Source organism: Nanorana parkeri, unplaced genomic scaffold (genome assembly GCF_000935625.1).
Source record: "Nanorana parkeri isolate BGI_ZX_2015 unplaced genomic scaffold, ASM93562v1 scaffold1079, whole genome shotgun sequence".
Lineage (NCBI taxonomy): Eukaryota > Metazoa > Chordata > Amphibia > Anura > Dicroglossidae > Nanorana > Nanorana parkeri.
Genome location: NW_017307347.1, coordinates 359,901 through 373,108, shown reverse-complemented (window position 1 = coordinate 373,108; position 13,208 = coordinate 359,901). Strand labels below are relative to the sequence as shown.

At 43.7% G+C, this 13,208-nt stretch overlaps 1 protein-coding gene across 1 annotated transcript in view; it reads left to right on the top strand.

Annotated features, from left to right (window-relative positions):
• The window catches only part of SMOX (spermine oxidase), a 39,477-nt gene that overhangs the window by 23,025 nt on the left and 3,244 nt on the right, over positions 1–13,208 (top strand). The window contains exons 4-5 of the mRNA XM_018567650.1: positions 7,890–8,063; positions 12,372–13,068. Of these exons, the coding sequence (XP_018423152.1) occupies positions 7,890–8,063; positions 12,372–13,068 (871 nt within the window). The remainder of the gene's footprint in view (positions 1–7,889; positions 8,064–12,371; positions 13,069–13,208) is intronic.

Sequence of the window (13,208 nt, the reverse complement as noted above, 5' to 3'; positions counted from 1 at the left end):
ATACCTGGTGATCCTGCCAGCAAAACCTTTCCTGTACTTGGGTGACACTCACTTATTGTACTGTATCTATAGAGAAGCAGCGTTGTCACCCTTGCTCTCCTAATTAAGGGTCCATTGACACCAGCAATCCATGCTAAATGCATGGCTGCTAATGTGCATTGATGAGCATATTCCTAATCCCCCGATCCCGGAGCATCGCGCTGTTACTTTATTTTTTTTGTCCTGTTAGAACTTTAGATGAACTTTGACTTTATTGTGACATTTCATTAATTTCTATTGGCAGCAAGTACAGACAAATACCTGTTGATCCTGCCAGAATTGCAGTATACTTTTACCTTCCTGTGCTCTGAACCGGAATCTAAAAAATGTTAACGGCTTTCCCAGCTATTTTTTATGAACTACAAACCCTGTATTAAGGAGGAGCAGAAGGTGAGGCAAGTCAATTTGCCTTGCTTTAAATGGCCACAGTTGACCCCACCATATTGCACTGTACTGTTTTAGTGTGGCGTGGTACGACACGGTACAACCGCATGACACGGTGCCAATAGAAAATGATGAGGCCTTTCTAGCCATTAGACTAGAAATGCCTCACCTTCTGCTCCACCATAATACAGGGTTTGTAGTTCAAACATAATAGCTGGGAAAGCTGATAACATTTTTGAGATTTAAGTTTAGAGCACAGGAAGTTACAAGTACTCTGCAATTCTGGCAGGATCAACAGGTATTTTTCTGTACTCGCTGAAAGCGTATTGGCCTGAAAAACGAAAACGAATGCAGCTATGACATCTAAGGGCCGGCAAGCTGTAATATATTACATTTGTCCTTCTTGGGTTTAGATACACTTAACCTATATCATGTTTGCTGCTGTCTGTGTCCATTTGGGAAAAGGTCAATTCCGGTCATGGAATTGAACAGGAAATGAGAGAAAATCTCTACAGAGTCAAGGGAACTCCCATCTTAGAGCATTGTCACAAGAACTGGTGGAAGATTTTGCACATATCTCATGCTCTGATGACTCCTCAAAAATGTTCTGCCATCTCCCATCACCACGTCTTCTGCTCATTAGCTCCATCTGGTGGCCTTAATGCAATATTACACCAAAATACATTCGAACATGCAGCATATTAAGAGTTTTTTTTTTTCTTTTGCCATTCTCTGCACAAAATTTAACTTTCACAGATATTTGCATGGCCCTGGAGATTGTTTATATATAGTCCCCTAACAGTGTACATGGGCTTAGTGGAAAATGTATTTATTTAGACAACCTGTGTTGCATGGCCCTGGTTGAGAAACCTTGCTCCATCCCAGTCATCAAAGATTTAATGTTCTCCATTGTTTTCCCTTCTCTATTTGAAATGTTCCTTTTTTGTTGTTGTTTTTGCTTCCTGCCGTTCATACTCTTTCACCCAACTCTGCGATCTCTCCCATCCAATCACCCATATCCTACTGTCATTCTCTACCCAATTATCTGTGTCAATTTTTAGCCCCCCCCCCCACAGTTCCATATACGTGTGAACATTTTTTTTCTTATATGTTTTGTACTCCTTATAGCTTCTACTCCTTTTACCCCCTCAGATACTTTCCTCTTGTATCACCCCTGCTCTATTGGCAGACTGAGATTGTTCCCAGCAGTGGGGAGAACTCCTATCACCATGACTGTTTTCCCCTTCCTGTCCCCTTTCTGCTCCTCGCTCGGTTTTTCTTTCTTCTCTATGGTGCTGGCAAACTGAGATCTCTTCTATTCACAGGAAGAACTTCTGTAATCTCAACTTCCCCGCCGTCCTGTTCCCTATCTTTTATAATTTCTAGATATCATTCATAAGTTTGAAAGTCACTTCCGTAGGTGGTGGGACGAACTCCTGTGGTCGCTGAACACATGCCTATTCCTGAGCCTTTCTCCTGACCCTCCTCTCTTTGGCAACCTGCATGGGGTATACTGAAGCCTCTGTTGGCCAGATAGAAATCTGCTGCAACAGTGATGGTGGAGGAACCTATTGGGAGCTCTCGAGGGGTTCTTAACTACTTTCAGTTAAAAGATCGTGTTCCAATGTTGTCCTTGAACTTTCCTTCAGCTAGTTTGAGATCATGGCCCTGTCTGCTTGACCTAATGCCTAATATTTAGAATGCTGCCCTTCTGAAACTTATTTACACTCTTAAAGTGACATTAAAGTCAAAAACTTTTTTTCCCTCCCCCCAATGTTAATTAAAGCACTTACCTTTTAAAATATGTTTCTTAATCCGATCTTCCTCTGCTTTCCTGTCTTTTTCAGCCTTCTCTGCAGCGCTGCTGCGGGTCTCTGATTCAGCGCTGGCACTTTCTGACCCGCGGTGTCTGCATGCGGGTGCACTCGTCCATAGACTTGCCTTGTGTCTCTCCTCGTCTCCCGGCTGAAAATCCGACCTGCGCATGCGCCCGCCCCAAGATGCTTTGCGGCCGCCCGAGCATTTTTGGATTTTTGGACGGGAGCACGTGGCCAAGACAGGGGTAAGTTTGAACCGCTTTTAAAGCATTTTTTAATTTTATTTATTTTTTACTTTTTGCATAGATCTACTGCTTGCTAGCAGTAGATCTATGCAAAAAAACGTGAGGGTTTAGAATCCCTTTTAAGCTGGCTATACATTGTGAGTTTTTTTTTCTCATTGTTGAATAGAGGGGTGCTAATAAGGTCACACACTGGCCGACCAGCCGTGACTTGGGCCCACTAGCAGTACAGGAGCAAGCACTGTCTTCTCCAAGCTCTCACACATGAGCAGTGTACGCGGTCTTCTGTTGCCTTGTATGAGCTCAGCGGCTGAGACAAAAGGCAGAGGGCACTGCACATGTGCAGGGGACTCAGGAGATGGATGGTTTGGGTTAGGATGTGGGGGCGCTTGTCCTAACTGCTGGTCCATACTAGAAAAAAGACAGGATGGATTTTAAAAAACTGGCAGGATTTTTTGGTGGCGGGCTTCACTTGCAATGATGGCCCTCAAGTATGGAAAGAGCATCAATGCATATTTGTAAACATCAGATTAGTTTAGGGTTATGGAATGGCATTTAGAGACTGCTAACCCTTTAAGCCCACATGAAGGAGCTATGTTTTGTAAACCCCTGAAACGCGTTGGCTACACTTTTACCCCAAACACCGCCCCCAACCCCATTGATGTATTTGGACTATTGAACGGACTGTGGCACTACAGTTCAGAATTCTTCATCTCTGTCAGTGATGTGCTTTTAGATGCATTTATCAGCCCTTTCAGAGTAAGTACTGGTGTCCCCCTGTGGGTTATTCCAGAGAATTGTAAAACCTAACAAGAAATGAGGGTCGGTGGAAGCCATCAATTTTTACTAATGCGCTCCTGGTGATTAATGAGCCGTCACAGCCCCCTTTTTACGGCGGAGGAGATGATTCTCCATTAGTATGCATATGCACAGTGGGCACAGGTCACCCATTGATATTCCGGGCACGAGCAGTGGTAGATTGCACATTATGTACAAGGATGTAATGGACTCCAAGTCAGGAGATAAATGTGTGAGCAGCTTGTAGTGGTGTTTTAGGAATAATCTACTGAAATGTCTGGCTATTATTTGATAAGTACCTTGTTTTTAAAGAACATCATTGAAGAATAAGTGTTCCTTTTGTGATGAGAACTAAATCTGCGGTGGCACTTTAAAAAAAAATCTGGTTAATGTAGCTGTACCAGCACCTCAATAAAGTCCTCATGTTAGTGAAGTGTCTGAAAAGCAATTGTGCTGAGAACAGAGAATAGAAGTAGATTTGATTTGTTAAGCCATTTGACCCCAATACAGCTCTTGGAGGACATCAAGAATAAATGTTTTAAAAAGGTTGTGTTTGCAAATTTGCTTGATTAGCCTGCATACGATGGTAGCTAAGGTGTATGAAAGTGACACTGCCCTTTGAAGAACTGCAGGCAAATCTTAGTTTAGTTTATAGGCATATTATTAATAATGTGTTATTAAATGTAAGTCGTCTTCTTCCTTTTTAAAAAAAAAAAAAATGATTTATTGACTGAGGCAATTCTATAGGATACAATAACCGTAAGAGAGGTAGGTACACATAGTCCACAGATTGCCACAATAAAACGGATTACACCTTATTATACATATGAAACCAAACTCATATAGTCATAACAATGCAGGCATATGCAGTCTCAATCCAAAATTATTGCTTCCTTCCAAAAGTCTGCAAAGTGCTATATCTATTTATGGGGAAGCACCGTGGCTAATTATAATCCCTGAGAGTAGCTGTGTCTCGTGATCAAAGTAAAAGGCAGTAGGAAAAAAGGTCAAGAAAAGGAGGGAGAGGGCAGGTCCGGGCAGAGCCCGACATTCCCATCAGGGGTCTTAATGTTCTTGGAGGGTAGATACATATGTAAAGAACCAGAGGCATATATGCGTCTAGAAGACTGTCAAGGCTGACTGTGGGGAGGTATCCCAGTCGTGCCATCCTGAGAGAGTGGGTGAGGGCACTGGGAAGTGGTCCTGTAGCTCAACCATGGCTCCCAGGTGGCATTAAATTGACCTTCTGTATTTTTCAAGGAGGCTGTTATAAGTCTTTTTTTTATTAGATCCCCCACCCCCCCCATCCCCATCTATAACTAAAATTGTAAATCTCGCTCATGCGTAGCTATTGCAAGGAGAGGGAGAAGAATAGTTGGTTACTGACCCTCTCCCGTCTCCACCTTTTTGTGTAGATGTGTTTTTGGTAGAGTCCATGTACCGAAGCTCTGACCATTGTGTTGTGAGCTGATTAGTCGTTTACCAGAGGTCATATAAATCGGGGGTACACGGACAATCTAAACAAAAGACCTCTTCACTGTCCTTCAGACTTTATGGGGACCAGGCTGGTCAGTGTAGTCAATATGGTCAGGAGTAAAATGATGCCCTGCATTGGTGGTCAGTGGAAGTCTCAAAAATGTCCCATCTCTGGTGTCCTTGGGAGGAATAGCGCCAAATGGTACCCAATCGTTGTTGTCAGTGGGAGGAATTGTGCCCCATCGGCGGTGTCTGTGGGAGGAATTGTGCCCCATCGGCGGTGTCTGTGGGAGGAATTGTGCCCCATCGGCGGCGTCTGTGGGAGGAATTGTGCCCCATCGGCGGTGTATGTGGGAGGAATTGTGCCCCATCGGCGGTGTCTGTGGGAGCAAAAGTACCCCCAGGGGCCAGTTAAAAGCAAGCAAAGGACAGCAGTTTGGGGATGACTGACGTAAGTGGTTTCTGGCTAAGAAAATCTGATCCTGTTCAAGTAGCCTTTTAGCTTTATTGAGCAAAGACCTAGGTGAGGAGCAGATATCTGGAAAAGTTATTTTGTGGTTGTGCCCAGTATGGTCTTTGACTTGAGTTTTCTCTCGGGGCTTCCTCTTTAAATGTTTCCACAATCTGATGAACCTGCAGTTCCGGTTAATACATTGCGGTTAAAAGGTCAGTAAGCGACTCCTACTGTTTTTACCGCTATGTCACAAGCAGTGAAGAGTATTCATGCCAAAAATATGTGTGCTGATATCTGTGGTGCTGACACCATAAACGGTCAACTGAATTTTTAGAAGCTGAAATCGAATGTACCCATGCTAAATGAAGGCAGTCCATCAGACTTGACCTTGTATGTGTAGTCAGGACACTGAAAGAATGCTTACTGGTAGGTTGCTCTGGGTTATTATGCTTGATATCTGGATATGGGCCCAGAATATTTTTTGATATACCCTTTTTGTTTTTTCTTTTTACTGTCTGATCTTCTGCAGTTTTTATTTTGTCATGTTGTCTTGTTTTTGGAATTTGCTTGCAGTATGCATTCCCACACGTCAGATTCATCCTGTTCTCCTCGCTGCAGAATGATTTCAGTGGAGAGCTGGCTCGATGTACTTGGCTGACCTGAGCTTACATGTTAGACAAATGTACTTTTCTGCTCACCTGACAGATCAGCCCTGAGGGTAGTAAGGTGGAAGCGGAGCCAGCTCGCTCTCACCAGCCTCTAAGATTATACAAATCCCCGGCTCGCTATTCCTGGCCACAGTCGTCTCCATAAAGATGTATGCATTCATCATCTTATTGGAGCCATTTTTCTCTTCCTTTCTTTTTAATATTTTTTTTCAAATTATTTTTAAAGAGACCCACTTGATGTAGGTAACTCCTTTTAATATGTGTGAAGCTTTAACATATACAGTATGTACAGGGGAGGGGGGCAGCTACTGTGTTTCCCCCGAAAATAAGACACTGTCTTATATATTTTTTTTGGCTAAAAAAAACACTGGGTCTTATTTTCGGGGATGTCTTATTTTTTTTAATGTATAACAATCCAAAGTTATTGCAAATCCAAATTAAATAATCCAAAATGGCAAAGTTAAGAATATGGTGATCAGGGCAATCAGGGGTGCCATACCTTTCCAAGAGCAATTTGGTAACCCAGAAAAAGCGAAGCGCACTTTCACTATAGATTCCTCACAGGCGGAGTGCATTTGGTATCACTCCGCCTGTGACAGGAGTCGGCGCTATAGAGGAAACATCGGCTTATGCGGCTCTGCTTCCTGTGCTGCCGCCTCGCTTCCTCTAGTGCTGGCTTCATTGGCACCGCTGATTCTCTCCCGGGGGTCTTTAGGTTCCCCCTTATGCCACCACCAGCCCTGGGAATGGTCACAACTAGGTCTTATTTTCTGGGTAGGTCTTATATTTTAGCAATTCCCAAAAATAGTACTAGGTCTTATTTTCGGGGTAGGCCTTATTTTCAGGGAAACAGGGTATTTTGCTCATTTACATGCACAGGCTCTGCTTCAAGCTTTGAAATGCAACTGTGGTTGTGCCTTACTGCTCTTCTTACCAATGCAAGTTGGCCAACTTATTATATATCAGCCAAATGGGCTGTATATTGTTTTTATCTCCACAGTTGCGATGAAAAGTTGTACTCGCGAATCAGCCCTGACTTTCATTTCTAGGCTGTTTTTAATATCTTCACTTGATACAATATCAAAAATATGGAAGAGCAAAACGCATCAAAAATTATTGCATTTGTGAAGTTTCCTTTTAAATGCCCCTACCTCCTAATGCTCCAGAGTGGCAGATACCTGGCAACCCACAGTGTTTGCAAAAATGTTTTGGCTTTGTCGAGCTCAGACTGCGTATGTCAAAAGAAAATGGTCACTTTGCCCATGCATGCCTCTGCAAAGAACATGCCCCTGAACCCTTTATACTCTGTCATTCCTTGAATACACTGCTCTGACCTTCTATTATGGTGCAAAGCCACAATCCATCTTCCTGGGATGCACATCAGTTTGCAGCAGGATGGCAGCACACAATGGATCTTCTCCAAATGTATCTTTCATGCTGTAAAGTCGCTGAAGGCAAGACCCGCTTATGTTTTAGCCCTGCTCGGCCTTCATCATAGCATGACCCTTTAATCTAATTACCTGCTTTGTCTCACAGCTTTTTGTTCCTCTGCAGCAGGCAAGAATACCCTGTACTACCAGGTATGGGGTAGCATGTGACCTGCTGCCAGACATGGCAGCCAACCAGTAGGCCCAAGCACTCTCACGTGACCAGGCTATGGTGTTACCGATTTTCTCTGGGTCTGACACTGCTGAATTCAGTGCTGACTGTGGAGGAGCAATTGGCTACAAAAGAGCTCAGGTAAGATGGGTATAAGTGGGTCCAGGGATGCCCTTTGCAGGGTCTGTCCCTTTCCCTGAATGTACAAGGTGGAAGTGAACCTTTTAAAGGTCTTCTGCCTAAATTGTCTGTAATACTGTATATCCACTTATAACTGGAGTAGGGACATTTTTATAAGCTGCACTGAGGCAGGGGCTGTATGGTGCTGTTGAGTATATTGCTAAGGACTGAATATTATGACCTATCATCACTAATGACCTCTCTGTTTTTTTATTTTTTTCCACTTCTGCAGGTCTATAACCTGACTCAGGAGTTTTTTCAGTATGGAAAACCAGTTAACGCAGAAAGCCAAAACAGCGTGGGCGTCTTCACCCGGGACGTGGTCCGGAAACGCATCAAGGATGATCCTGATGACTCGGAGACCACAAAGAGGCTCAAGCTGGCCATGATACAGCAATATTTAAAGGTAAGCCGATGGTATTGTCTGTTTCCGGAAGACTTGGTGTGATAATAGAGATATCTGTATCTGTAGTATAGCTGTACTGTTCTAAAGAGCCTAGGCTTTTGAAATTTGCATTTCCGCCAGCAATGTAAATGGAAGTGAAGAAGAGCTGATTATATAAATTGGGGACTCTGAATTATTGGTTTGTTTAATGCATAAGATACTTCTGTCAGTTTGAAGGGGTGCTATTAATGGGAAAGTATATTGATTAGTAATTTAAATGATTCTATATTATATCAAAGTAAAATGGACATGTGTTCATTAATATTTAAAACAAACATGTGCTTTGTTAGGGTAGGCAACACCTTTTATTTACCCCCCCCCAACATGTACTTACCTGTCCTTTCCTCTGCCGCTAAGCTCTGGAAGTCCAATGAAATGGCTGTGACTTCTCGGTAGGGAGGAGCATGTTACTCACTCTAAGTGACCATGTTGGGCCAGTCGGCACTGTCCCATGGGAAGTCCATAGCCCTGTTTAAATTATGGCTCCAGAGATTGTAGATTACATGGCACTTTTCTTTGCTCTACCCTTATGGACGCTTGAACAGCTTGCATCTCCAATGCTTGGGTGCAGGAGGTGGTATCATAGGGCTACAAACTGGAGTCTGGCTCTCTACTCCTAGGTTTCTCAACTCCAACCTTCCTGTGTCCAACCACCTCCAACATTCCTATGTCACAACCAGATTTGTTGATCTCCTTTTGAGCCCAGTCAGGTTTTCTGGATCAAGGGGTCATTGCCCCAGTTTTTCTCCAATCTGGTCACCATTCCCAAGTCTGAAGGGGACACCTGTCCCCTCTTGGATCTCAAAGCTCTGAATGTCTTCATTCAGTTTCAGAAATTCCACCTGGAAGCCACTAATTCTGTCATCAGCTCCCTTCAACAGGGAGACTTTGAGGCTTCTATGGACATCAAGGATACTTGCCTTCATGTCCCCATCTTTCCAGTGGTTCAACAATGCTTGCGCTTTGCTGTGGGACCCCTGCACTACTAGTTCGTGGCCTTGTCCTTCAGCCTCTTGTCTACACCTTGGGTATTCACCAAGGAGTTGGCAGCAATGTTGCATATATTGGTGATTTATTAGATTTAAGTAACACATCTGCATGTATGTAAACCAGTCATCTGATCTACATGGTTGATCATTGGATTCCTGTTCTTACACTGGGGATCTAGAGACTCCGGGAGCACAAGATTTAACTTCTCCTATACCAGGATATAGCCATACACTTTGGCCTGATAATTTGGGCTCGGGGCACTGATTGCTGACCTCCATTTACAATATAACAGCCCTGTGACCAGAGATCAGAGTCCGTGAATACTCTGCATGCTCTGATGGGCATAAAACTGCCAATACACTGGGCAAATTTTGGCCAGTTCTTGATGAATGTGTTATTTATGATGCAATGATACATAGAGAAAACTTAATGTCATTCACTTATATGGATGTGATAAAGGGCAGAGAAAGAGAAGGTCCTATATAGGGGTAAAAAAAAACTATGATATATTCATTATTATGCCCTAAAACTACTGAAGAACTTTAATTTGTTTTAGCTTTGTTGTGCCTTTTTAAATCTGAGCCCAGACATTTGTTTACTCTGTGTACATTCGGCAGATACATTTTTTAATTTATTTTCCGTCTTTATTTCAGTCTATGATAAACCAGGTTAGCGGAGTGTAAGTGTATATAATTACTCTACTGGATGCGCATTGTGGATTTTTGTTTTTTTTTCCTGTTCCAGCAAGGCACATTGAATATTTCATGATGCCTTCGGCTTGCTGATCCGTTACTATATGCTTAGCTCAACACAATATGTCTAATTTAACAAATTTTTGTGTCGCCTGCACAATGTCAGGTTTGTTCATGGCCTTTGGCTTTATTTTTTATAACCTAAGACATACAGTAAGGCAAGCTTTTTATTAAATTTTTAATTTCTTTTATTATCTCAATTTTGAGTTGCTACTTTTGGGTTGACTCACCATCAACGTTCTATCTCTCTGGGGTTCCATCAGGGCCGTAGATCATTTTTTTTCCTGGGGGGTGTTCAGAACAAAATTTTGTGCCCTAGTCCACCCCAATCGACCTCATGGAAAAGTTCCGTCATCACTTCCCTTCCCCTGCGCACCACTGTGTGACAGACTTCACTCAGTTGAACTGTGTTTGCTGCCTCCCTCCCCCCGCCTCCCCCGTTTTTTACACCGCTGCACTCGGTACCTACCTGGACTTGCTGCAGCTCTTTTTCAGTCTTTCAGATTGTCCTCCCGATCGCTGTTGCTTCCAGGCTGCCAACTCCTGCAGGATGTCTCTGCACTGCCCACGCTGCCTTGAGCTAGAACAAAAATGGGATCCCTCCAGCTCCCTCACCGCGGTGCCTGCTGGGAAATGGAGTTCCCTGAATGTGTAAAATCTGATCGAAACAAGGAAAATGGAATATTAATGACACATAGGCTGCTTTGCCAGTTTTATATTTCTATGTAATGTACAATTTACTGTGTTCTGTATTCTTATTTCTTACACATTCATGCATGTAATAGCATAACAGGCCAACTCCTACCCTTAGTTCTGTTTTCTTTGAATTTCATGTTAGTGCTTAGTGCTGCTGTATACACATCCCACAATGCAATGCATGAGCCTCAGCAGTCTGTTTTGATAGATGATTTCAACTAGGGATGCACAGATACCATTTTTTTTTTTTTCAAGACTGATTAAGAGTACCGATACCGATCCTCAAGTACTCGCTAATTCCAATTTCCATTACTACTACTTCCTTTTTTTTTTTTGTGTGTGTCATATGACAGGTTTTTCTAAAACAATACAGACTAATGATTTTAGGACAGTTGTGGAGTGCCAGGGCCCAGTTGCAGTTGCAACCGCTGAGACCCTGGTAGTTCTGCCACTGACTCCAAGCTGTAGAGGGACAACAAATCTCAGCACTACATTATACAGCAATGCAGAATGCCACCAGCTATAGAGGACTACAAATCCCAGCAGTACATTATAGAGAAATGCAGAATAATATGAAGCTACACACTTTGTTGCACCGGCGTGGCGGCCTTATCTCTCTAGGGTCTCAGGTGGGCTATATGGGGTCTTTCCAGTGGTCAGGAGTGTCTCACCAGGGGTCTGGAGGGTCTTGTGGGCAGGTGTGGGTGGCGGAAGCACTGTAAACAGAGCCTCATTGTTCCACAGGAAGAAGGGGGAGATGTGAGGGCCAGTACTGTAAACTGGCACCGTGGTTCACAGGAAGGCTTCTGAGCTCCCCAGCTAGCACAGAACCTCAGTCAGCCGCTTCAGTTTAAAAATGTAAATCGCCAGTATGGGCATTTAGTATCGGCACTGATACCAATATCTGAATCGGTGCATCCCTAATTTCAACTTTTGATTAAAGCCCAACTCTGTGTTGGGGGCTCCAGTGGGGATATTTAGCTGACCCAGTCCTTGAGAGCTATAAGAAACTGGTGAATGTTTCAAACCCACCACTATCCACCTAGAATTAAAATGCATTTTCACATAACCCTGCTTGGTCCTGCTGTGATAACCAGGCGAATTCTCAGTCAGTAGACCAGAAATCCTAGATTTGGTTTGTCTATAAGCCACTTAGTACCTCATTCAGGTATGAATGAGGAAGAGTCACACTAATGCTACAGACTTAGGAGTTTGTGAATGGAGAGGAGAGGGAACCATGAGCAGATGGCTAGTGTGAACTGCTCTACAGTGAACATTAGTGAGCTGGAGGCTGCTGTTTCTCATCTATCCTCTCCTGCCTTTGACTATTGGCCCATAGCTATTATCCATGGCCTCAGTAACTAGTAGCAAAGAAGTGGATGGGCTTGACCCAGGGACCAGGCCGCTGCTATCCATGTGCATTACAACACACTGCTAATTTGGTGGGGCCCAGGGCCACTCTACCAGAGATCCACCCTAACATGAGGACACCGGGAGGTGCCTGACATGGCCAGCAAGTCTTGGTTTAATGGGTTTAAATGGACCACTGGTTTAAAACTATAATAGTTTTGGGTCAATTTTATTTCAAGTTTACAAATTTCCAATCTAATGATTTAGGAAAACCTCACTGACCATGAAAGGTGCTGAGATATTGGCCTGCTTTTGCTAGAATTGCTGACTGCAAACACTTGACACGCTCTGCTCCCTGATTGGAAGGAAATGGCCGGCAAGATTTGTAAACGTTCCTAGCTGTGTCTGTATTAGGTAGCCCTCCTCAGATGTTTTGTTGGTTAGTTTGTTCTAGTCACAAATGTTTTTTATATATTTCCAGGTTGAAAGTTGTGAGAGCAGTTCACACAGTATGGATGAAGTGTCACTTAGCGAGTTTGGTGAGTGGACGGAAATTCCTGGTGCCCATCACGTCATTCCCTGCGGCTTCATTAAGATTGTGGAACTCTTGTCATCCTCCATCCCGCAATCCGTCATCCAGCTGTGCAAACCCGTCAAATGTATCCACTGGAACCGGTCCATCTGTAAACGGATCGAGGGGGTGGCTGACCACAACAACGACCAGATGGAGGACAAGGGCTATCCTGTCTTTCTTGAATGCGAAGACTTCGAGTTCATCCCTGCCGATCATGTGATCGTTACAACTTCCCTGGGCGTCTTGAAAAAATTCCACGAGACTATGTTCCACCCACGCCTCCCAGAAGACAAAATCATGGCAATCGAGAAGCTAGGGATCAGCACCACCGACAAAATCTTCTTGGAATTCGAAGAGCCATTCTGGAGCCCGGAGTGTAACAGCATCCAGTTCGTCTGGGAGGACGAGGCGGAAAGTGAGAGCTTGACCTATCCAGAGAACTTGTGGTATAAGAAGATCTGTAGCTTTGACGTGTTGTACCCCCCAGAGCGATATGGTTATGTGCTTAGCGGTTGGATCTGTGGCGAGGAAGCGTTGATCATGGAGAAGTGCGACGATGAGACTGTTGCCGAAACCTGCACTGAACTGTTGAGAAAATTTACAGGTTAGTACTTCATACAGGAAGGGACTGACGACTTTGACTTTAATGTCACTTAAAGTAATCTTCGGGCCTAAAATGTGCAACAAAATGGCTCTGGCATCAGCAGGTTTAAAGCTGCTCCCCCCCCCCCCCCTTTAAATAAA